This window comes from Theropithecus gelada, chromosome 15 (assembly GCF_003255815.1).
Source record: "Theropithecus gelada isolate Dixy chromosome 15, Tgel_1.0, whole genome shotgun sequence".
NCBI lineage: Eukaryota > Metazoa > Chordata > Mammalia > Primates > Cercopithecidae > Theropithecus > Theropithecus gelada.
Genome location: NC_037683.1, coordinates 81,494,612 through 81,521,004, shown reverse-complemented (window position 1 = coordinate 81,521,004; position 26,393 = coordinate 81,494,612). Strand labels below are relative to the sequence as shown.

Here is a 26,393-nt window from a genome sequence, read left to right as displayed (position 1 = left end):
ATAAGATTATACTAAATGCCTAGCACAGACACTGGACCTTCAGTTACTTAGAAAACTTTCAAAATAACTTTGCCATAACAAGTGGCAAATTATTAAGGTCATGGGCTGTCCTCTCAAAAATACTTAGATAACATGATTCTCTGGCTAGTATGAGACGCTTAATTGATCACATATGAAGCATATGAGCCTGTTTATCAGTTCGTTAATAATTATTCTTATCTGGCTTGGACTCCGGGTTACTGGCCACGCAGGCAGATCTTCCCTCCCAAAAGAAAACATTATTATTCTTTTGTATTCATTTCTTTAAAAGCATGCAGATTTAACAAAACATATTACTTAGCACTCTTACTGATTTAGAAATATGATGACCCTTAGGAAATGCATCTCCTTAAAAGAAATTCCAGGCAAACTCATTTACCCTTCCTGGGAGTTAGTTTCCTGGCCTTCAAAAAATGGGATGTTGGACCAAATTATCTTGAGTTTCCTTCCAGCTGTGTGCTCAGTGGGGAGTGCTGGCAATGTGGGGCAGGACACTGAATATCTGTGATGGTGATGTTCGGATACAGGGGTGAGCAACCCCTTTGGAAGCAATGGGCAAAATTGCTGAGCAGTGGTGGGGGTGCACGGGAATGGGTGGTGGTGCCCTGGTATTGGAATGTAAGAGACGAGTGTGGTGAGAGCAGTCTGGCAGGGCTACTACTGTTATGATTTACACAGTCCCTTTCATCCAGCTACTTCAAAGCACCTTCACAAACTTTGGCTCATTATGCCTTCAAACACAGCATTCAAGAAAGGTTGATTGGCGTCTTTTAATTAATTCAAAGATGATGAAGCTAAGCATTACAGAATATAAAGGGATTCTTCCAAAAGTATGCTGCACTGTAGAGAGGCAAGATATATCAAGTGTTCACCACAGCTTTCTAACTGAAACAAGGAAATAACCTAAACACTTATTTTTAGAGGAGACCAGTGTAAATTATGGCATATTCACAACATGCAATGATATGCACCCATTAAAATCATGTTTATTGAAAACAGTCACATTGGGGAAATGGTCATAACTGAACAATATTTGGTGGCATAAGAAAAGATAAAGCTTTGTACATACAGTATGACAAAAATGTTTAATGTGGCCGGGCATAGTGACTTACGCCTATAATTCCAGTACTGTGGGAGGCCAAGGCAGGAGTATCACTGAAGGCCAGGAGTTCAAGACCAGCCTGGGCACCATAGTGAGACCCTGTCTCTACAAAAAATTTAAAAATTACCCAGGTGTCCTGATGCATGCCTACTATTGTAGCTACTTGGGCGGCTGAGGCTGGAGGATCACTGGAGCCCAGGAGGTCAAGGCTGCAGTAAGCCGTGATCACACCACTGCACTCCAGCCTGGACAACAGAGTGAGATCCTGTCCTGTCTCAAAAATTGGAAAAAAAAAAAAAAAGTTTCATGTGTAGAGGGGAAAAGGCTAAATGGAAATGTGTTAAAGTCTTAACAGTGATCCTCCTCAGTGCAGTGGTATAGTGGGTGGTTGCTATACTTTTCTTTATACTTTTATGTACTTCTAAGTTATGCAAGGTTAAAAAAAATGGGCACACATGACTTTCATAATCATCTCTGAATATGATAATCATATGATTATGAAAGAGGGAGTGTGTGTATGAAAGTGGAATGGACCAATTAAATAGAATGGTAGGGAAGACCTCAGAAGATATGACATATGAGCTAACTCCAAAGATGAGAAGAACCAGTCATTTAGTAAATAGAGAAGCACTCTGGGGAACAGAGACATGAAGGAAGGAAGACGTTTGGAATGTTCTAGGTTTTGAAAAAAGGCCAGCGTGGGAGAATGGTGAGAGATAAGGTCAGAGCCATTGCCAAGGGCAAGGTCATGTAGGACCCGTGATAAAAAGTTTGGGAAACCCTTGTAGGGGCCTGACATAATTTATTTTACATTTTTGAAAGATCCTTCTGACCAATATATGAAGAACATTGTAAGAGGCAAGTGTAGAAGCCAAGATCTATTGAGAAGGCGTTGCAGGGGTCCAGGTGAGAATGAGGGTGGTTCGGAGTGGAGAGACAGGGACAAGGTAGGTTGGAGTGTGGGTCTGACTTGCTAGCTGTGTGGAGGAAATAATTATCATAATAACTATCATTTATGTTTTTAGAGGGCCATGTAACTGCAGGATGTTTTCAATGTTCACATTTATAGGTTTACAGACTTTGTACTTGATAAGGTACAGAAGTAAATCATTTGTCGTAAATCATGCGTTTAGAAGCATATGCCATGCTTCTATTATAGTAATGATAATAATAGAAGTCTACTGCTAGTCATAAAACTTATCTGTTCAGAGAAGGCTTTTTTTTTTTTTCCAAAGAAGTCTTCTAGGTTTCAGTTGTTGCTCATTAATGCTCACCACAGCCCTTTGAGGTCGGCATAATTATGCTTTGGATAAGCTTTGGAGAAGCTAAGTAACTTGCCAAAGGCCATGCAGCTAACAGAAGCAAAAGCAGAATTCAAATCAGCTCTCTGCCTCCAGAGGGAACACCTTTTACCCCTCTCTGATACGACTGCTCCACAGACATTAGCTCTGCTTTTTTGATTGGTGGCAGTGGAGATGAACAGAAGTGAACAGTAAGCAGAGAGGGGTCTGCACCCCACACACATCCCTGCACCCCAACTGTAAACTGCCATCATCATTTACTGTATCCACGTCCACTCCTGACAGCATCAGCGGCTCAGTCGTATCCACCTGCATCAGGGTTTTAGGCTGCCTCAGTTTAGACAGAGTAAGATTTGGGAAGTGCTGCTAAGGCAGCCAGTGGTTGAGTAGAAACAGCACTGTACTGGATCTCTACCTGCTCTGTGGCTCATTCACCATGTGTCTCATCTTTAAAAGTTAGGGCTCAGTCTAGGTGCCTCCTGGCCTGAGCACCCCAGAATTCTATGCTAATCCCTTTAGTGTGACATGGCCTGTCGTCTACTTTTCTGGGAAGACCATCTACACCTCACTGATATTTGAAGCTCATTGAGTATTGTCATATATCAACCCAGAAAGTCACAGGGTACAGCAGCTCAGACTCGCTCCCAGCACCAGGCCACCCCTATTCTGCCTCTGGGGAGTCACCCAAAATAGAGAGATGGGGGTAAAATAAGACCTAGGAATGCTATTTATTTGCCTCCACGGTCTTTGAACTTGCACATCCAATGTAACGGCTCCTGTGTGTTCTTGATTGTTCCAATTATCATTTTTCCTCTCGAATACCTGAGAGCATTCACTATTTTGCAAGAGATTTGAGTAGAGAATCCCTGTGCCCTAACTTTTTCCTTGATGTGGGATGTTCTTCTGTAACTAAGTAAGTTTATCTCGACGTTTCCCCCAGGTAATTTCTCAGAATGTTAAATTCATAAAATGTGCCATGAAAGGATAAATAAATGGAAGGATTCTGAGGTCAAAACATTTGGGGAAAGAAGAGTCTTTCTCCTTCTAAGGCATTCTCAGTGCATAGTAACCTGTTTATCTCGCTTCGCCCTGGTCTTTCCCAACCACTTTTGCTTAACCCCCCACCTTCCCCACACACTTGTTAACACTTTGCAGAACACTAAGGCTCTGTGAGATGGGCTGGGAAATGCAGGTTGACATGCCACTGTTAATACCTAGACAATTAAGGCAAACTTGTCCCTGAGAGATGTCAGGATAGCACAGTGTGAAAAGGCCATGCTTATCAGGGCTCTTATCTGAGAGAATACAGTGGTTACGAGCATGACTCTGGAACTAGACAGTCTGGGTTCAATTCCCAGCTCTGCCATTTAGTTATATAATAGGGGGTGTCTTACCTAACATCTCTGTATCTCGTTTGTTCCTCACTTGTGACATGGGGATGATAACAATGATAATAGTACCTACCTATAGGATAGCTATGAGAATTAAACAAATTAATAAATATGAAGTATTTGGAACATTGGCCTGACTCAGGATAAGGCCTGTTTAAATGTTAGTATCATTATTGTTTCTTCAAGCCAGGAATATACTTCATCAGTTATGTATACACTCATTCCTTCATTCAACAAATAGTTACTTAGTACTACTATGTCCCAGGCACTATTCTAGCTGTTGGAGATACATCAGTGAATCAGAAACATCAGAGAAAAACCCCTGGCCTTGTGGAACTTACATTTTAGTGGAACCTACTACTAATAATGCAAATAGAAAGAAAAATATATGCAAGTTACCCAGGCAGTGGGTAGCCTAGTGCCTGTCCTATAGTTGTCAAATGGATGGATATATTATTCATATTGTTGTTGTTATACAGTAATTGGAGGTTTGAGCTGTCATCTTAAATAAGAACAGAAAGCTAAGCCAATACGAGTGCCATGCCAGTAAGAAAAGGAAACTGCTACATAAAGATTAGGAAGGAAAAAAGAGAAGAATAACATTAGGCCATCATCTATGGCCATGAGTTTTATTTAAAACGAGCTGGACCTTTTTTGCTTTCTTTATGTATGTATCAGAGATACAATTACCTCTAGGCAGATTTCCACATTCCAAGACATTAAGACTTTCTAAGCTGCAGCAGACACGTCTTTACTTGTAGCGAAACAGAGAGCGATGGAGGTTATTTTCAGATGACTGTAGCTAAAGAGGAAGAATCAAATAATTCACTCCCTCCAATAATAATTCACTTCTTAGAGGAAAAACTTCTTTAGAAAAAGCACCCCATGAATGGAAGTCTCAGCATTCACTGAAGAACTTGGTTAAAATAAATTCTAGACCCTCTTCATTGATTCTGTATCTCTTCTTTTCCAGAAATCTTCTCTATGTCTACCCACAGAGGCTGAACTTTGTTAACAAACTAGCATCAGCCCGGAACATTACAATAAAGATCCAGTTTATGTGTGGAGAAGATGCCAGCAGCGCGATGCCGGTAAGGAGGGAAATGAACATTTGCCTCAAATCAGGGTGGGCTGCACACCCATCAATTCACAGGAACCAAGTCCAGGACTCATCAGTGTACAGAGTCCGTCTATTGCAGGCCAACACTGCTCAGCATGTGCAAGGGCTTCTGTGCCCAGGATATCGATGGGGAAACAGGGTTAGTCTTACCTGACAATCTCTTTCTCAACTTACTCTGTAGTGAACTTGGAACATACAGATCATTTTAGAGGATTAAAAAAAATCATAAAGTCTTTCCATACCGCCCATAGGACTACCCCACTCTAAAGGCATACAAAGTAAAGAGATGGCTCAACATGTGCACCATGTTTGCTCAGTGTCTTCCGTGCACACACTGTACACACTGTGTTGTACGCACACTGTGTTACACACTTACCCAAGCCTCGGACCACAGTGCTAATAAATACAAAGTACTGCCTAGTAATTATAAACACACGCCACCTCCACACCTTCTAGGAGTGGATCTTTGTCCTGAGGCAAAATATAAATCAAATTATATATATATGTGTGTATGTAAATGGAGTGAGCTCCAAGGAACTTAAAATACCAGAATTTATACTTTTTAAACCATCTCCTACTAAGTGAGATGGTGGTTAGCTATTACTATTTCCCGTCAGTCATAGAATTCAGTTAATATAACTTTCTTTCTTTTTTTTCTTTTTTTTTGAGACGGAGTTTCACTCTTTTTGCCCAGGCTGGAGTGCAATGGCTGCAACCTCCGCCTCCCAAGTTCAAGCGATTCTCCTGCCTCAGCCTTCCAAGTAGCTGGGATTACAGACACGTGCCACCACACCCAGCTAATTTTGTATTTTTAGTAGAGATGGGGTTTCACCATGTTGGCCAGGGTGGTCTCATACTCCTGACCTCAGCTGATCCACACACCTCGGCCTCCTAAAGTGCTGGGATTATAGGCGTGAGCCACCGCGCTCAGTTAATATGCCTTTCTAAAAAAGAAAAAGAAAAAGAAAAAGAAAAAAGAAAAAACCGGCCAGGCGCGGTGGCTCAAGCCTGTAATCCCAGCACTTTGGGAGGCCAAGGCGGGTGGATCACGAGGTCAGGAGATCGAGACTATCCTGGCTAACATGGTGAAACCCCGTCTCTACTAAAAATACAAAAAACTAGCCGGGCGAGGTGGCGGGCGCCTGTAGTCCCAGCTACTCGGGAGGCTGTGGCAGAGAATGGCGTAAACCCGGGAGGCGGAGTTTGCAGTGAGCCGAGATCGCGCCACTGCACTCCAGCCTGGGAGACACAGCGAGACTCCGTTTAAAAAAAAAAAAGAAAAAAACCTTTCTCCTAATGTCCCACCTGTCTTCCCAATGCAAGGTGTCTTGAGACAGTGGTGAGGTCCTCTTAGTCCTCTCTGCTCAGACCCCTAGCATGACGCTGCCAGGAGTACCCAGTATGCTTGTGCAGATCCTGTGGCAGCCAGGATGCCCAGCCAAGGGTGACTGTGGGCTAAAATCCAGTCTGTTCTTCATTCACTGAACCCTGGGTTCTGGTGTTGGGATTACTGCATCTAGAGGAAAGAGCTTTTTTCTCTGCACAAAGGTAAGTGCACTTGTTCGTAATGCATCCTAAATGCTGCTTCAGGCCCAAGGAGGTATCTTTTTTCTAAATGGCACACATGTTGATAAGGCAGTGGAGATTCAAATCACCTAAGTAACTAGGTCTATATGTTTGGAGAGAGAAGAACCTGGACCGGGGATTTCTCACTCAAGGCGAAAGTATGTAACTTTGGCCTGTTGGATAGACCTCTAGGCAGTGAGGCAGAGTGGAGAGAGTACTGGTTTTATAATCTTACAAACCTGTGGCCCTTGGTCACTAATATAGCCCCTTGGAACCTCGTTTCACCCTTCATATCCAGTTCCTCTGCACTGTGTGCTCGGGCCAGTTGTAGACCCAGCACTTTTTTTTTTTTTTTTTTTTTCTTTTTGAGACAGGATCTCACTCTGTTGCCCAGGTTGGAGTGCAATGGTGCAATCTCAGCTTACTGCAACCTCTGCCTCCTAGGCTCAAGCGATCCTCCTGCCTCAGCCCCCCGAGTAGCAGGGACTATATGCATGTGCCACCATGCCTGGCTAAATTTTGTATTTTTTTTTTTTTTTTTTGAGATGAGGCTTCGCCATGTTGCCAGGCTGGTCTCCAACTCCTGGGCTCAAGCCATTCTCCCACGCCCACCTCCCAGAGTGCTGAGATTGCAGGTGTCAGCCACTGCTCCTGGCCAACCCAGCACTCTTAATTGTACAAAATGCAGCTCTTTGATACCAGAACATCCTGTTGGCCTGATGATAGTCAATTTGATGTACCCAAATGTTACTGATAATTTGATCCTTTCTATACTGGTGAACAGGTCATCTTTGGAAAGTCCAGCGGGCCTGAATTTCTGCAGGAAGTGTACACAGCCGTTACATACCATAATAAGTAAGTCTATTTCAGCATTCTCAATATACGCCAAGATGCTTTCATCATCTCCTGGTTTTTCCAAGTCCCCTGGGTGGTTCCTCGTAACTATTTGTATAATTCAGGAACTGAGGGGCAAAGGAAATCCATGCCATTAACCAAGACTGAGAGAAGAACATGTCTTCAAGAATCCAATATAGTTTTGACTTTTCTGGAAGCTTCTATTCTAGTATGATGCAAAGAGGCTGTATTACGTTAATTAAGGAAACACATTTCCTAACTTGCTTTGAGACAGTGGAGGGGGCCAGAAGCACAGTCCAGCCCCGCTTGCCCTGTGTCCCTGTCCGCTCCACTTGACACCTGCCCCACTACCTGCCTAGGCTGACCAAAGGAGAAATGGAACACTCATTATTCCACTGGCAAATGGAGTCATGGGATAATGCCTACACTGTTATTCATGTTCCACAGGGAAGGGAGGGACATCTGCACAGTGTCGGACAGAATTGGATTTGATAACCTGGGCCTATTTAAGTCCTTCATTTAAGCATGTTCTGGGGTTGGGATGAGGATTAAGTGAGGTAATGTACATGAAACCCTCGTAAGCATCTAGGGCTTCATAATTCAGTTAAATCAGGTTCCTTTTTCCTCCTGCCTCATTCATTTGCTTCTACTCTTTGATGAGTGCAGCCAGGTGCTAGGCTCTGTTCCTTGGGTAGAGATGGAAAAGGAGGTCACAGCAGGAGTCCAGACCTCATCCTTTCTTCAAATTAAGTTATTGGAATTTTCCATTGTGTGTGGGGGAGTTTTTGTTTGTTTGTTTGTTTTTGTTTTTTCCTGACAAAGCCTTTAGTTCATGAACAGTTTTAGGTAAGGGAAGTGTATCTAATAACATAAGCTTGGTCTCAGGGACTTCCAGCTTCAGAGCAGAGTAATGTAAAATGAGAAGCAAAACACCAGGCAAATTCTGAGGAGCAAAGGGGCTGTGGCGTTTTACAATCAGAGAAGTCATCATTCTTGCTAAAAGTTATTTGTGTATAATGTGCTTTTGAAACAGGTCTCCTGACTTCTATGAAGAAGTGAAAATTAAGCTCCCCGCTAAGCTCACAGTAAATCACCACCTCCTGTTCACCTTTTACCATATCAGCTGTCAGCAAAAGCAAGGAGCCTCCGTGGAAACTCTCCTGGGATATTCAGTGAGTTGTTTCCAGCCTGCTGACTCACACTGCAGTTGTTGGTGCATCTGAGGTCCCTGCAGAGATAAACAACCAAATTCTATTCACTTGATTTTTTCCTGTCAGAAGTAGCAAAACATGCTAAGCCACATTATAGCAAGAGGCAGAAATGATTTGCCTTAGCAAATGTCAAATTTCAGGAATGGAAAGCTAGTGGGTGGCAGATGTTCAAAGAATACTCATTTGTTTTTTAAAAAGCGTTGCAGTGTTCACTATTTCCAAATTTAATATCCATGCTTCACATATAGAACTAGCTTTGCCCCCAAGAAGAAACAATTTTTTCCTTAAAAAATATAACAGGTAAAATAAACATTGATGTTGTTCAGACACACACAAACATTGGCTACAGAGAAAAATGCTACTGCTTTAGCTCCGAAAGCAATAAATCATCAATATTACCATTTCAGGAGCTCTCAGAGATTTAAAATGCAAAGAACTGGACAGAAATTACTGCCAAAAAGAGTACTGGTCAATATCTAATCATTGTTTAGTTGCATTTGATTATTGCGAGCTAGATAAATTGCCAGAATTATATGCTGTAATAAATACCACGTTATTATTTACATCATCTGTTTCAGTGGCTGCCAATTCTCTTAAATGAACGTCTTCAAACTGGATCCTACTGTCTCCCAGTTGCCTTGGAAAAATTGCCACCCAACTACTCCATGCATTCTGCTGAGGTAATTGGCAAGCTGGCCATCAGCTGTTTCTTGTCCAGCCGTAGTCTTGGACCACCTTCCCAGACCCACTTCTCATTCCCATGTGGCCAAGGATGCTCATTGTGTTCTCTGGAGCACACCATGTTTTCAGAGAGCACATTGTTCTGATAGGATGGGAGGAATAACTGACTGTGAAACCTCATTCTTTTAAATGTCACCAAATCAGAATGTTTAGTAGATGCAACCTACACCGAAGGCAGCATTACCTTGCATTATCTACCACAGAGGGATTCCCAGAGTAATGTGTTCTAGAAGAGGAGGCAAACTAAGGCCAATCATAATGAACAACCGCTCCCATCAAGGATCCTTATAAAAGGTTCCCAGGCCAGATTCCATCCGTTTCTTTCTTGGGTCAGTTGGCACAGCTCTCCAATAGATACCAAGGTATTTATTCCCCTAACAATCCTAATGCCAATTGCCTTACCCACTTCCTGTTTCTGGCACTTCCTCTTGCCCATGCACTCTGCTGCACTGCACCCATTTAAAGGGAAGCCCAGGCGGATCACCTGAGGTCAAGAGGTCAAGACCAGCCTGGCCCAACGTGGCGAAACCCCATCTCTACTAAAAACACAAAAATTAGCCAGGCCTGGTGGTGGGTGCCTGTAATCCCAGCACTTTGGGAGGCCGAGGCAGGCAGATCACTTGAGGTCAGGAGTTCAAGACCAGCCTGGCCAACATGGTGAAACTCCGTCTCTACTAAAAATACAAAAAAATTAGCTGTGCATGGTGGCAGGTGCCTGTAATCCCAGCTACTCGGGACCTGGGAAGTGGAGGTTGCAGTGAGCCGAGATCATGCCGCTGCACTGCAGCCTGGGCAACAGAGTGAGACTCTGTCTCAAAATAAATAAATAAATAAATAAATAATAAAGGGAGCCCAGGGGACTGTCCACCCTGACTGCACCAGCTGTCACACTGCTGTCACACTTCTCAGTTCCTTGCATAGGTTCACATCAATAAGTATTATTTTGAAGTAAATCTCATACATCATATTTCATTTTAGTCTGCATCTTAAAAGATAAGGGCTTTGTTTTTAACCATCACAATACCATTGTCATACTTTAAAATTAACTGTAATTTCTTAATATCATCAAATATTCAGTCACAAATATTCAGTCACTGATCAAATTTTCAATTATTGCACTAATGATATATTTTCAATGCTTGCTTTTTAAAATTGGTATCCAAATAAGGTCCACACACTGCTATTGGTTGATATGTCTCTGAAGATACTTTTAATCTACAGATCCTGCATCTCTTTTGTTTTCCTTGCAATTTTCAAGTTGAAGAATTTCGCAGGAATTTGAATTTAGTTTCAACTGTTCCAGTCAACTTTCTTCTCTGTTCTATCACCATCCACTGTCTCGCTTCCAGCTGTTTTCCTCTTATTTTCTTTTTTCCCTAAAGAGAGACCCATCTTTTGCCCTGGGCCACAGGCACGTACCTGGTAAACCAAAACTTCTCTCCTCAAAACCATCTAAGTGGCAATCCAAGTACGTCCACAGACATTCCCTGATTGGTCTTTATGATTTGGACATCAACACCTTTCAGTAGCCCTCAAAACCACCTTCTCATCATCAAGTTGCACACTCTAATTTCTTAGAACCTCCCATTAACTTCTTAAGCTATAGGAAAGACCTGAGTGTTGGAGAGAGACAAATCTGTGTCCAAAGTCCAGATTCTGCCACTCCCTAGCTGTGTGAATGTGGGTGAGTTCCTTACCCTCTCTGAGTCTCAAAGGTGAAACTGAGCCCATATCTGCATATGTGCCTATAAGGTTGCTGTAGGCATTAAATGAGATAATGCATGCCAAACAAGAAACTCAATTCCTAAGTAAACATTAGTTCCTGTTTCTTACGTGCCCCATGCTGTGTTTATAGATACACCTTAGCCTCTCCTAGTATCCTTTAAACCTGCACTAATCAGATAGCCACTAGCTGCATGTGGCTATTGAGGAAAATATGGCTAGTTCAAACAGAGATATGTACTATAAATAAAATATGCACCAGATTTCAAAACTTTAGTGGGGAAAAATGTGAAATATTGTATTAATAATTTTTTACATTGATTACATATTGAATGAAATATAATTACTTTCACATGTTCCTTTTTTTTTTTTTTTTAGAGACAGAGTCTTGCTCTGTCACTCAGGCTGGAGTGCAATGGCATGATCACAGCTCACTGTAATCTTAAACTCATAGGCTCAAGCAATCCTCTCACCTCAGCGTCCTTAGTAGCTGGGACTATAGGCATGCACCACCATGCCCAGCTAATTTTTTTTTTTTTTTTTTTTCCAGCAGAGGCAGGGTCTTTCTATGCTGCTCAGGCTGGTCTCAAATGCCTGGCCTCATGTGGTCCTACCGCTTTGGACTCTCAAAGTCCAGGAATTATAGGTGTGAGCCACCATGCCCGGCCCCTTTTTACTTTTTTAATGTGGCTGCTAGATGACTTTAAATTGCATATATAGCTCACGTTATATTTCCACTGGACAGTGCTATTTTAGATCACAGATGGCAAACTCAAGTGCCCACAGGATCCAGATGCGTAACATACATGAATGCCTTGTTCTGGTGGCAGCTATTCACTCTGGAGATTGTCTCTGCCCCGTCTGAAGGTTGCAGCTGTTCCTTCACTGTGCAGATTGGTGCCATGCTAGGATATGAGGCCATTTTTTTCATATCTTCCAGTACTCAAATGAGGTTAGGAAAGCAGTCTTTTATAGGAAATTCTCAGGCTTTCAACTGTTGGTAACTAATATTTCAAAGTTCCTAATACTTCAAACAGAACATACGTGTGGGCTAGAACCCACTTTGGGCCCCAGCTCGTGACTGCTGCAGATAGCTTTAACGGCCTCCATCCCATGTACATGTCTACCTTCCATTACCATGAAAGACATACAGACCTAGGCGAGGCCCTCCTCACTCAACACTGCAGGACATCTGTAAAGGAATTCAATTTCAATGGGAATTTCAGGCAAGAAACTGTCTCTAAGGCCTACAAAGGTATTGATATATAAACAGTATAAAAGAGTCACTTTGAGTAATTAAAGCAGGAGCCAAACTGGCCTAGAAACATGTTGGAAACACTTGGAAAAACTGTGGTAAAAGGGAAAGTAAAATCAGGTACTCAAAAGAATTAAAACTTCATGTCTTGTAAAGATATTCTATACTTCGTCCTGACAATCCTGATTAATGGGGAAATTGCTGGGATCTTAACTTATTTTAATTCCTAGAATCCAGAATTATCAATGCTGGTTTGGAACTTAGAGACAGATCACACAGTTCAACCCTCTCCTCACAGCATGAGAACAGAACATTAAGGCCCAGAAAGTTTTTTTTTTTTTTTTTTTTTTGAGACAGAGTCTCGCTCTGTTGCCCAGGCTGGAGTGCAGTAGCGCACTCTCAGCTCACTGTAAGCTCCGCCTCCCGGGTTCACGCCATTCTCCTGCCTTAGCCTCCCGAGTAGCTGGGACTACAGGCGCCCACCACCTCACCTGGCTAATTTTTTGTATTTTTAGTAGAGACAGGGTTTCACCGTGTTAGCCAGGATGGTCTCAATCTCCTTACCTCATGATCTGCCCACCTCGGCCTCCCAAAGTGCTGGGATTACAGGCGTGAGCCACTGCACCCAGCCAAGGCCCAGAAAGTTTAATTGACTTGTCTAAGTAAAAATAACTAGTTTGAAGCAGGGCGCAGTGGCTCACACCTGTAATCCCAACATTTTGGGAGGCTGAGGCGGGCGGATCACTTGAGCCCAGAAGTTTGAGACCAGCCTGGGCAACATGGTGAAACCATATTTCTACAAAAAATAGAAAAATTAGCCAGGTGTGGTGGTATGTGCCTCTAGTCCCTGCTACTCCAGAGGCTGAGATGGGAGGATCATTTGAGCCCAGGATGTCGAGGCTGCAGTGAGCTGTGATTGCACCACTGTACTTCAGCCTGGCGACAGAGTGAGACCCTGTCTCAAAAGGAATGAATAAATAAATACATAATAACCAGTTTGGTGTGGAATTGAAGTTGAATCCAGGGCTCCTGACTCCAAGACCAGTTATATTAGTTTTCGAGAGAGTTCTGTATTTGTATAGTCCTGACGTTTCCAGTCAAGTTGCTCTGCATTACTTGTTAGTAATCAGAAAAGGGAATTGGATTGCTAATCTTTTTTTTTTTTTTTCTTCTTCTTCTTCTTTAACACAGAAAGTCCCTTTACAGAATCCTCCCATTAAGTGGGCTGAAGGACATAAGGGAGTATTTAATATTGAAGTGCAAGCCGTTTCTTCTGTGCACACCCAGGTAAGGAATGTCAATGTTAATAATGAAGGTAAAGGTGCAGCAGAGGAACCTTTGAAGGACAGGCCAATAAAAGATCAATGAAAATCCTTGTCTACAGATACATAAAAAGTAATCCTTTAGTTCTTTGTGGGGACATGCAAACCTCTTTAGGTTTCATTTGTCGTTGGAATAGAAAGACCTTACAAAACCGCTGAGTACCTAAAGGAAAGAACCTTGTATCTGCAATGGTGGTTGAGAAACTTTGCAGGGACACTTGATTTGAAGCTCTCATCTGCTGTTACCTCTTTTCCCTCCATAATTCTGCCACTTTACCAGCCTTTGAAAAGAAATTCCGTACTCCCTCCATCACCTGCCACTGTCTGAGTTCTGCATCTGCTGAGACCCCTCTCTTGGCAGTATGCTTACCTGGTATGCTGACCTCTGCTTACAGAACATGTCAGAGCCTACATTATTTGTTCTTCGCTAATAATTATTGAAAGGTTCAATTTTGTGCACCACATTCTACAAAGAAGTTCATAACCTCAGTCTGAAACATCATGTCTTAGGTCTTCTGGTCTGAAACACTGGATAAGAGGTTCTATCCATAAAGAGCTATTCAATTGTGTTTATGAATCCACTGGTGAACAATGATGATATAAAACCCCATGACCTGCCTTCTCCCTTCCCAGGACAACCACCTGGAGAAGTTCTTCACCCTCTGCCACTCCCTGGAGAGCCAGGTGACCTTCCCCATCCGCGTGCTGGATCAGAAGATCAGCGAGATGGCGCTGGAGCACGAGCTGAAGCTCAGCATCATCTGCCTGAACTCCTCCCGCCTGGAGCCGCTCGTGCTCTTCCTGCACCTGGTGCTGGACAAGCTCTTCCAGCTGTCCGTGCAGCCCATGGTCATCGCTGGCCAGACAGGTATGAACCTGCAGGGCTGGGCTGGGAGGAGGCAGGAGCAAGCAAGCATTGCCTTCTTTGATGAAGAATGACTTTCCAGAAATCCAGAGACAATGTGATCTTCCTTTCCACTGATGATGTGTGTTCAAGGGAGGCCAAGTCTTGTGCTATTTTTTTTTTTTTGACACTCTCTGCATGTTGGAAAGAAAAAGAAACATTAAGATAGGGTTCTTAATATTATAGCTTTTTGTAAACTTTATTAAGTGATTATAGGCAGTCTTTCAAATTCCATTTCTGGTCATTGATGAATTCATTTTACCTTGAAGATATTTTTGTTTGTTTGACTAACAGGAAATGGAACATTTTAGAGTAAGACAACCTGTGTTAAATGGAGGGAAGGAACTCTCTAAATTGAAACACAATGTGATCAATTTTTAAAGTTAAAACATAAACTCACTATTTTAAAGTGTATAGTTCAGTGGTTTTTAGTATAGTCACAAGGTTGTGCAATGATCGCTGCAATCTAATTTCATAACATTTCCATCAGCTCCAAATAAAACCTCATACCCTTTAGCAGTCACTCCCTATTCATCCCTCCCCCTAGAACTCATCTGTTCTCTCTCTTACAGTCTGTTTCAAATGCTTGCTTTTAACAAATTAACACTAAATACAATGTGTACATTTTCCCTTACAAATCATCTCAAAAGCTTATCCTGGAGGCATGACCAGGGTCCAGTGGTTCTCATAACTCCTCCAGGGTAGACTGGCTGGTGTAGGGCATCTTTATTTGCCACCATTTTCAGCTGTGCCTATATAGCTCTTTGCTGTCCAGTCCAGCAGATGTCTTTTGGGTACCATCCATATGCCCAGTACTGTACTAAAAGTTGTAGGCTTTGCGACAATAACCAAGAGTATCTCAGACCTTACAGGACTTATAATATGGCAAAGAGTCAGCAGCACAGGACAGGGGTCCTCAAAGGGACACAGCTAAATTTTTCAGTGGTGGTGGGGAGGGTGGTATCAAAGGAGAGAGCGAGAAAACATCCATCTGGGAGGATGCAGGAGGTCCACACGAAGAGATGGCCTTGAAGAAGGGATAGAGTGAAAACCAACAAAATAGGGGCAATGAGATGAGCGTGGCACAGCAGAGAACCAGAAAAGTGTGGGAGTGTCAGGAAGAAAGTCAATAGCACGGATGGTGGTGAAACATAAGCACGTATGAAAGTGGGCTGGGACAATGAAGTGAGGGAGCTTTTAGAGCCAGGAAGGGGCGTGTCCTCTTAATCTCTCACTCTGCTTTGCACCCTGAGATGCATCTTTTGTGGTTCCACAGCTCAAACGTCCTGTGTTGGAGGCTAACTTTTCATCCATGTAGCAGTTGCCTCTCCAGCTAGATTCTTGCAGAGCTCTGCCCTCCTTTGATTGCTTTCTACACCCCCACATATGTGGCACACTGCTTTGTATATTCCAGCTAGTTAATACAGACTTGTTCACCAGACAAAATATTTATATGTTTTGAGCAGCTTCTCCATAGCAAGTTACCACCTTGTGGTGTGGGGACCACGTGGTGTTGGCACAGGCAGAGTAAGTGGAGGTGGCTAGTCTACGAGCATTTATTTAGAACCTATTCTGTGTCTATGCAATGGAAAGCACAGCGGGGGCACAAAACATATGAGAAATACACTTTGCACGGGAGGGATTCCGGCTTTCACAGAGAGACAGTTTACCACCAGAAACAGCTGGAGAATCACGTAACTCAGTTTCACTTGAGCCCTGTACTGTGTGGAGTCGGACGGCTTCATGGAGGAGGTGGGACTTGTGCTGAGATTCACAGGGTTGGTGTGATTTTGTGGATAGGAGTGAGGAGGGCTTTCTAGGTGAGGACAACAGCATGAGCAAAGTCTCAGAGGTAAGAGAGCAGGCATGATGAGACAATACAATGACTGCCTCATTTTAAGGGAAGTTGAACTGAGCCAAAAAGGGTACAAGGTTAGATAAGTAGATCGCAGCCAAACTACGTAGGCGTGGGCCACCAGAACAAGAGGCTCTATGCAGGAAATCAAATATGCATGGGTCTACTGTGGGAATGACTTGATATGCAAACATTTTTAGGTTAATCTGTACAAGAATCAGCGTTGTGCCCCACATCTCAAATCATAGTGTCCACAACAGTCACGTGGGCATCTCGTAAAGATGCAGAGCCTGATTCATACACCCTCTGGGGTGGGGCCTGAGAGTCTGCATTTCTGAGTAGCAACCAGGTGATAGTGGTCATGTCCGTCTGCAGCCCCCACTGAGTAGCATCCGTGTACAACCTGGCTTAGAGAGGGAGGATCTGGACAGTCTTATGTCTTTGTCATTAAAAACCATCCATGCTACTCAGTGGCAGGAGGAGGAAGGTCAAAGGAGGGAATGTGAAGGCATCTGTGGTACTCACAGCCAGCATGCCAGAGCTCACCAAAACCATTTACCCTTCCCAGGCCTAGTTAAATTGATCAGTGGTCAGGACTCATTGTCACTGTCCTGGAGAAACTTCCACCTCGGTCTCCTTAAGGACCAGCTGTGGGACTACCCATTTTTCTATTGGTTCCTCAGCCAACTTCTCCCAGTTTGCCTTCGAGTCCGTGGTGGCCATCGCCAACAGTCTGCACAACAGCAAGGACCTGAGCAAGGACCAGCATGGGAGGAACTGCCTGCTGGCTTCGTACGTGCACTACGTCTTCCGCCTGCCGGAGCTGCAAAGGGACGCGCCCAAGTCAGGTAGAGTTGCCCTGAGCGTGGGACTCTTGTGGGCAGGGCATCACAACCTCCACCCCACTGCAGTGTGATCCAAAATAAAACATCCTATGCTGGGTGCAGTGGCTCACATCTGCAATCCCAGCACTCTAGGAGGCTGAGATGGCAGGATCACTTGGAGCCAGAAGTTGGAGACCAGCCCAGGGAACATAACGAGACCCCGTCTCTACAAAAAATATAAAAATTAGCAGAGCAAGGTGGCACATACCTGTAGTCCCAGCTACTCAGGAAGCTGAGGCAGGAGGATCACTGAAGCCCAGGAGTTGGAGGCTGCAGTGAACCATCATTGTACCACTGCACTCCAGCCTGGGAAACACAGCGAGATCCCGTCTCTTAAAACAAACAAACAAACACCCTAAAATTCCATTTTAGTTTTCAGAACAATACAAAACTTACATGAATGCTGAAATTATGTGTTTCTTTATAGATCTTTCTTCCTCCCTTGCCTCTTTTTATGCTCTAAACACTTATTTGGTCTGCCCATTTGATAATCCCTCACTGGTCTTTACCCACTTGCTAATTTATGATTCAGCTGAGAATCTCTTTTTTAAGATGGAGAAGTGGTGACTGATGCCTAGGATTCTAGTATAATAAAGGAAATAAGATGTATCCAATGACAGTGGTTCTTAAACTTTTTGTTATTAAAAAAAAAAATCCCTTTTCACATTTCCCTCAAACTAAACTATTGAAATAATAGTAATGCATTTCCCCAATTCTTCTTAATTATTTACATAGGTAATAATCAAGTAGAACTTCTTGTCAGCATGATATAAACATTAGCATCAGTGAGTTCACAAAATTGCAGACCCAAATAAACATGGCACTTTTGTTGGTCTGTGCAACCTCATTTCTAGCAAATCTGAAAATTTGATTGAGTTTTTAAAAATACTAGTGATGTGGCTGGGTGCGGTGGCTCTCGCCTGTAATCCCAGCACTTTGGGACGCCCAGGTGAGCAGATCACTTGAGCTCAGGAGTTCAAGACCAGCCTAAGCAACATGGCAAAAGCCCATCTCTACAAAAATTACAAAACTTAGCCAGGCATGGTAGCAGGTGCCTGTAGTCCCAGCTACTCAGGAGGCTGAAGCAAAAGGATCACTTGAACTTGGGAGGCGGAGGTTGCAGTAAACCAAGATCGTGCCACTGCACTCCAAACTGGAGGACAAAGTGAGACCCTGTCTCAAAAAAATAAATAAATAAATAGTAATATCTCATAGACTCCCATAACCACTTGTGAAAACATGTCAACATTTAAGGATGAAAAACAGCTATATGCATCATATACAGTAGTCCTCACAAGGTTCAGATGACTGTATGGATTTTTGAATCTGAGAAAACCTCACTGCATGAATTGTAAAGTTGTCATCATTTCAATATTGATAAATTAAAAATATCCACATTTTTAGCTATGAGAAATCAGAAGCTCTAGCAACCCTGGGGTCCATTTCCCGATAGCAGTAATAGACTGGAGCCAGTAGTACCCCCTGCCTTTGTAAGAAGCATGTGTCGGCTGTTTACCACAATCTCCACCACTCCCTGGTGCCGTATGCCCCATCTACTTCTCTCCAAAAGATTGCCTCCCTGCCCCAACCAGGGTTTGCTAAGAAGACCCTAATTCCAAGGCCTAATCCAGTGGCTTTTCAACAACCCTATCCCTCTTCAGTTCCTTCTTAAACTCCGTGAGTGATTCTGTTCCCCTGTGTGTTGACATGTCTCTGCCTGGTGGGGTGCAGGCGCTCCCACTGCCCTCCCCGACCCTCGCTACCACACCTATGGACGCACGTCAGCTGCTGCTGTGAGTTCAAAGCTGCTGCAGGCCCGGGTGATGAGCAGCAGTAACCCAGACCTCGCGGGGACACACTCTGCAGCGGATGAGGAAGTGAAGAACGTCATGTCTTCAAAGGTAGGAAAGGTGGCAAACCCTGGAAGGGGACACAGGCTTTTTTATTTTTTAACTAAAACTTGGAGAAATAACACAAAAGCAACCAGTGCTGCTGCCCACTGTGCTGATCAGACGCTTTCATGCTCAGCTTTGGAGTGATTAACGTTCTTTAGAACCGATTAAGACCATTCTGACAGATGCGGCAGCAAGACCAGCATCTGAGGATTTGCTGAGAACTGCTTAACTCGGGTAGCAACGTTTTAGAGTATCAGGGCTTTAGCCATGTGCAGTCATGTGGCTGAACCATGCATTTTATTTTCAAGGAAAAAAAAATAGCTTTAACTTTTGATACCTAGAAAGGTTGCCTTTAATTTTGTTTTGTTGCTTTAATATCTACCTCTTACGTTCATTAACATCCACAGATTGATTATCTCACAAAAAAAAAAAAATCCCGAGGAGCGGCTGGGCGCGGTGGCTCACGCCTGTAATCCCAGCACTTTGGGAGGCCGAGGTGGGCGGATTACTTGAGGTCAAGAATTCAAGACCATCCTGGCCAACATGGTGAAACCCCATCTCTACTAAAAATACAAAAAAAATTGGCCAAGCGCGGTGACTCACGCCTGTAATCCCAGCACTTTGGGAGGCCAAGGTGGGTGGATCACAAGGTCAGGAGTTCAAGACCAGCCTGGCTAACATGGTGAAACCCCATCTCTACTAAAAATACAAAATTAGCTGGGCGTGGTAGCACATGCCTGTAATCCCAGCTACTCAGGAGGCTGAGGCAGGAGAATCTCTTGAACCCAGGAGGCGGAGGTTGTGATGAGCTGAGATTGCGCCATTGCACTCCAGCCTGGGCAACAAGGGCAAAACTCCGTCTCAAAAAAAAAAGAAAAAAACAAAAACAAAACATTAGTCAGGCGTGGTAGTAGGCACCTGTAATCCCAGCTACTCAGGAGGCTGAGGCAGGAGAATTGCTTGAACACAGGAGGTGGAGGTTGCAGTGAGCCGAGGTTGCACCACTGCACTCCAGCTTGGGATACAAGAGTGAGACTCCATCTCCAAAAAAAAAATCCCAAGGAGCAATGCCAAATTTTACAAGCAAATGAAAACTGACATCCTGAGAGGGTTGATGACTTGCCCTATATTGTTTTTCCCTCCATGAATTCTTTATTTTTTTCATGATAAAGTTTTACTTTATCATGAACAGTTTTAGAGTTATAGAATTACATACGCTCTACCCAGTCTCCCCATTATTAACATTTTACATTAAAATGGTACTTTTGGCACAATTTGTGAACTGATATTCATGCAATATTATCATTCATTAAGTTCATCTTTATTCACCACGTCTCAGTTTTTCTCCAGTGTCCTTTTTCTGTCCCAGGATCCCATTCAGGATGCCACATTACATTTTGCAGTCTTGCCTCCATAGGCTCCTCTTGCTGGGAACAATTTCTTAGACTTTCTTTGTTCTTCATGCCCTTGACAGTTTTGAGGAGTAATGATCAGGTATTTTGTAGATTGTCTCTCATTAGGAATTTTTTAAAGATTTTGATATTATTCACATACCATAAAATTCACCCTTTTTATAAAGACGGAGTATACGATCCAGTGGTTTTTTGTCTACTCACAAAGCTACCACGAGGAATTCTTAGCCTGAAGTTTTTCTCCAGTGATCTGTGTCCTCAGGGTGGCTGAGCTTTTAGAGTAATACCATTTCCCCTGATTAAGAGAAATCAAAATCTCTAGGTTTAGACACAGACACAGTTTCACCCTTGCAAATTCCACCCACTTGACACAGTGTGGCATGAGGAAGGAAATCTGGAGACCAGGGTTTGGGGCTGGGCGCCGATACCGCCCCACCGTGTGGCCGTGGGAAAGTCATTTAACTGTGCTAGGCCTCATGTCCTCATCTCTGCAGAGGTCCTGACCTCTGGATGAACTTAAGAACCGTCTACCCTGGATCTTTTAAAAACACTGGATTCGGCCGGGTGCAGTGGCTCACGCCTATAATCCCAGCACTTTGGGAGGCGGGCCAATTACGAGGTCAGGAGATCGAGACCATCCTGGTTAACACGGTGAAACCCTGTCACTACTAAAAATACAAAATACTAGCCAGGTGTGGTGATGGGTGTCTGTAGTCCCAACTACTCAGGAGGCTGAGGCAGGAGAATGGTGTGAACCCAGGAAGCAGAGCTTGCAGTGAGCCGAGATTGCGCCACTGCACTCCAGCCTGGGTGACAGAGTGAGACTCCGTCTAAAAAAAAAAAACTCTGGATTCACCCCCTGAGATGCTGATGATCTATAGTTTGAGCCATCAGGAATTATTCATATTCTATCCTTTTTGACTTACAAAAATCAGTGCAGGGATGTGCTAGAGCGAGTTCATACCTGTTCCCAAAGGCTGATTGCTTAGTTTTCCAGAATTTTTTGAGCCAGTTTTGAAACAGATATTGTTAAAATTAAATTGTATAAACTTAAAATTAAATAGGTTATATTAAAAACAAAGGTAATCTGAATGCAATGTGGTATGCTAGATTGTATCTCGGAACAGAAATAGGACATGAGTACAAAAACTGGTGAAATCTGAATTGTTCATGGTTTAGTTAATAGTAACATATCAATGCTAATTTCTTAGTTTTGACAAATGTACCTTATCATAAAAGATATTAACATTAAGAGAAATGCAATGAAAGGCATATAAGAAATACTAACTTTGCAACTTCTCTGTAAATCTAATAACTATATAAATAACTACTCCAAAATTAGAAGTTCACTTTGAAAAGCTAAACCTAGTCCCTTCCTAATAATTTCGTTGGATGCTATGATATCTAAGTTCTTCGTTCTTTATGTCTACTGTGTCTGTGTGATGGAAATATTATATAACGATTTGCTACCGCACATGTCTCCCTAACTGCATTTCCATGACATCATGTTGGCAGATTGAAATCAGCTATGATGAAAGTATTTATGGCACAGAAATTGGCAGATGCTACAAATTAGCCCTACCCCACTGACAACTGGTTGTTAAACATTTGCCAGCGCACCATGGTTCAGCCTCATATGGAAGACCCCTTTCAGCAATACCACTTTCTGATCACCCAGGAAAAAAGTGGTCTGCAGCTATTATTGACAGCCTAGATCTTTCTATTTTTCTTTGATAAAAATGAAAATATTAAATTTTTATGTGGACAGGGTTAACAGTTTTTGAATTATTTTGTAGCACGGGGAGAAAATGTTTAATAGCGCATGACCCCTCCACTTCCTTTCGGAAGTAGTTTTTGACAATGTATTGGTGTGTGGGAGACAGTGCGGTGCAGTACCATATTAAACCACAGAGAGGCACTGTTCCCACACGTTTTTTCCTGGCGTCCCCTGAAGTCACAGACTCCTAGAATGTTGGAAGGGACTACTCAGCACCCCAGATTCTTAAATAGTTTTTAACTGTAGGTTGCTACACACAAACTAGTAACAGGGATTATCTCAAGAGCAAGTAGAATTAGGTATAACTTCACCGTCTTTGCTTTGTTTTATATTTACTTATAGCAATTATTTTACCTTTGTAACCAGGAAAAAATAAATGCATAAACAATGAATTCTGAGGTTGTGATTTCCAGGTGTCTGGCTTACCTTTCCATGGTTGGTTGACTGTTAAGCCATGGTTTATGTGTTTTAGATGGCCGATCGCAACTGCAGCCGAATGTCTTACTATTGCTCTGGCAATAGTGATGTTCCAAGTTCAACTACAGCCCCAAGGCCAGCCAGCAAAAAGGTACCGAACAGAGCAATGTGAGGATCATCACAGGATAAGAACAGAAGGACTTCCTCATGCCCTCACACTGTGCTTGAAAATAGTCAAAGTGCTCCCCTGCCTGGTCCTGTTGTGCGCGCACACACACACACACGCGCGCGCACACACACACACGCGCGCGCACACACCCCACACTTTTGCAGCCCTGTCGTTTACCCCACATTTGACCACCTAACTACCCCTTAACTCAGTGTTTCTTTCACTTTCTCATGCATCAGAATTACCTGGAAGCCTTGTTAAAACTCATCGCTGGACCCTACCCCCTGAGTTTCTGATTCAATAGATCTGAGCTGGAGGCTCAAGAATTTGCATTTCTAACAAGTTCCCAGCTGATGCTGGTCCAGGACCACACTTTGAGAACCACTGCATTAGCCTCCTTTTAGTAGAGAGAAAGCTGGGGACAGTTCATCCTTGACAAAAGTGAATGGCAATAATTAGGTATCATTTGTTTCAATACTATATAAAGTAATATGAGATGCTTCCTTGTAATTCTTCACAATCAGCCTTACCTATGAGTTCAGAAACTTTAAAAGCTGTTAAACTGCTTACCAGGGTTTTTAAAGCAATAAAATCCCCAATCATAGTCACAGCCTGTGTGATCTGAGGGATGGAGTTGAAAAAAGCTGTCTGCCCCAAGTTTCCTGTCTTCTAGGCACCGAAGAGTCTCACCATTATAGTAGCTACTGAAGTTTTTAATGTAATGTATTTATTACATTACATTATTACATTACAAATGTAATAAAAGTACATTTACATTTAATGTAAAAGTACATTTTACATTTTAAATGTAAAATTACATTTAAAAATGTAAATATGGCGGGGCACAGCTGCTCACACCTATAATCCCAGCGCTTTGGGAGGCCGAGGTGGGTGGATTACCTGAGGTCAGGAGTTCAAGATAAGCCTGGCCAACATGGTGAAACCCTCTCTACTAAAGATACAAAAACTAGCTGGGCATAGTGGCAGGCACCTGTAATCTCAGCTGCTCAGGAGGCTGAGGCAGGAGAATAACTTGAACATGGGAGGTGGAGGCTGCAGTGAGCTGAGATTGTGAAACTGCACTCCAGCCTGGGCGACAGAATGAGACTCCATCTCAAAAAAAGAAAAAAAACAGTACATACGCTTATTACAAAGGATAACACAGGAAGCCATTTGCAAGAGCTCACATCACAGGGTAATGCTTATTAAACAGGCAAGGAGGGAATGAGCCTCCCCAAGGCTCCCTTTGGACTGGATGAGGGAAAGATCAAGTGTGGGAGGGCCGGGGCCTGGTGCTATACACTTCGCGGTATTCCAGGCACCATATGTCTAGTGAGAGGTACCGGGATTTAACTCTAAAAGGAAAAGTGGAAAAAAGATACGGTTAGGCTAAAAACAGATTTGTCCACTTGCTCTAAAATTTAGAATTAGGCTATCACAGGCCCTATGCCGTGACTGGTTATAAGTATTATACCATTTTCCTTTCTTAAAAACCATTATTTGCCTACAGCCTGATTTCTTTAACCCATGTCCTGTTTGGTTTTGTAACTGCCATGTTTTGACCTGAAATGACCAGGATAGAGACATTTTATTTCAAAGGGAAGTGTGGCCAATATGTTTCCTTAATAGCTTAGCAGACAGGGTTTTGCTACTTGGCTATTTTATATAACCTCCAGAGCAAGGTGTTCTTGTAATAATGCTGCCCAGAAAGCAGCATAAATTACTTTAAGAAGCAGCTTATCCTTATCTAATCTCTTCTTGCCATAAGACCCTGGCAGACAAACTGACCTATTTTCTAGAGGCAATCTTTGAAGCTGGGGGAGCATATCTTTCCTACATTGAGAAGATCAAAGTGTTGTCCAGTTATATCATGTGCACAGTTAGACCACCTGCTAGATTAAAACTCAACCCCACGCCTCTCTCAAGTGAGACAGCTTCACTTAAAACTCACAACAGCAAACAAATGTGTTAATGTGTATTAAAATTATTAAGGTTTGACTAACCTCACAAAATGAAGTGAAACCAACCGATAAGCTGAAACACCTAAGCAGTCTCCATTCATCACCACTAACCCACTGGGGATCTAATTGGTTAAAATACCCAAGCATGTATACAGAGATTTTCCCTTTGTCATCTTTTAGTTTAGCTGAGTAGCTCTCAAATTTTAATGTACACAAGAATTAGTACATTGGGTTGCATGCATACTGGACCCTGTGGGTAACTTTATTTATTTATTTTTTTGAAACGGAGTCTCACTCACTCTGTCACCCAGGCTGGAGTACCATGGTGCAATCTTGGCTCACTGCAACCTCTGCCTCCCAAGTTTAAGTGATTCTCCTGCCTCAGCCTCCCAAGTAGCTGGGATTACAACCATGAACCATCACACCTGGCTAATTTTTGTATTTTTAATATAGATGAGGTTTCACCATGTTGGCCAGGCTTGTCTCAAACTCCTGACCTCAAGTAATCTGCCCTCCTCAGCCTCCCAAAGTGCTGGGATTACAGGCATGAGTCAACACACCTAGCCCTCTGTGGATAATTTAAACAACTGTCAAGAGCAATGTTTGCTGTAATCAGTTTTTGCTTTAGGTGTTGACTTTGAAACTTAATTTGCAAATAAGGCTATGATATTAGGGTGTTCAGATAGCTTTAGCTTTCTTGCCTACTTTCTTAACCAGAAAAAAAAAAATGAGTTTATATTTATTCCAGGTTTTGTGGGCATAAGATGAAAGAAAACCACAGAAAATTCCTAGACATCATTTTTGGCATTAATTAGGGTGACCAACTGTTCTCATTTGCCCCGGACTGAGGGAGTCCCCAAGATGTAAGGCTTTCTATTTTAAGACCAGGACATTATCAAGCACTCTTTAATGGACTGATTGCCCTATCTTCAGTCTTGAACTTCTTCCTCATCAAAATGATTGTCAGGAACGTGAACACATAGCCAGACACGCTGGAGAATGGGAAAGGTGTAAGTCACCATGTGCGCCATTTGCTACTGAGCAGTAGGTGACTTGAAGGGAAGCGAAGACGCAAAGTGGAGCTAGGGGACTTTCCAAGCATCCGGCCCTGGGACATAGAAATTTAGAAGCTGTGAGTTAAGGCTGATACTGCTATGCCTTTCAGAGCACAACATCCTCTCATAAACCCCCATCCATCCTGTTTCCCACAATGCCATATTGACATTATAAAAACAAAAATTGTCCAGTCTCCCAGAGCGTTTCGATACCATCCAGACAGTGGTTTTCAAAGTGTGACCCTGGACCAGCAGCAGCAGCAGCAGCAGCAGCGGCATCTGGGAACTTGTTAGAAATGCAAATTCCCAGGCTATTGAATCAGAATATCTGGGGGTGGGGCCCAGCAGTCTGTGTTTCATCAGGCCCTCCAAGGGATTCTGATACAAAGAGGCCAGGAATAGTGGCTCACTCCCGTAATCCCAGCACTTTGGGAGGCCA

General features: G+C 43.0%; 1 protein-coding gene across 3 annotated transcripts in view; it reads left to right on the top strand.

Annotated features, from left to right (window-relative positions):
* Nucleotides 1-26,393, top strand: part of DOCK8 (dedicator of cytokinesis 8) — a 237,404-nt gene that overhangs the window by 137,410 nt on the left and 73,601 nt on the right. For 2 of the 3 annotated variants that reach the window (XM_025360064.1, XM_025360065.1), the window contains 9 exons: nucleotides 4,807-4,924; nucleotides 7,304-7,374; nucleotides 8,408-8,546; nucleotides 9,164-9,265; nucleotides 13,495-13,590; nucleotides 14,259-14,493; nucleotides 17,068-17,232; nucleotides 19,000-19,169; nucleotides 22,825-22,920. In XM_025360064.1, the coding sequence (XP_025215849.1) occupies nucleotides 4,807-4,924; nucleotides 7,304-7,374; nucleotides 8,408-8,546; nucleotides 9,164-9,265; nucleotides 13,495-13,590; nucleotides 14,259-14,493; nucleotides 17,068-17,232; nucleotides 19,000-19,169; nucleotides 22,825-22,920 (1,192 nt within the window). The remainder of the gene's footprint in view (nucleotides 1-4,806; nucleotides 4,925-7,303; nucleotides 7,375-8,407; nucleotides 8,547-9,163; nucleotides 9,266-13,494; nucleotides 13,591-14,258; nucleotides 14,494-17,067; nucleotides 17,233-18,999; nucleotides 19,170-22,824; nucleotides 22,921-26,393) is intronic. The other variant, XM_025360066.1, reaches the window with a different exon arrangement.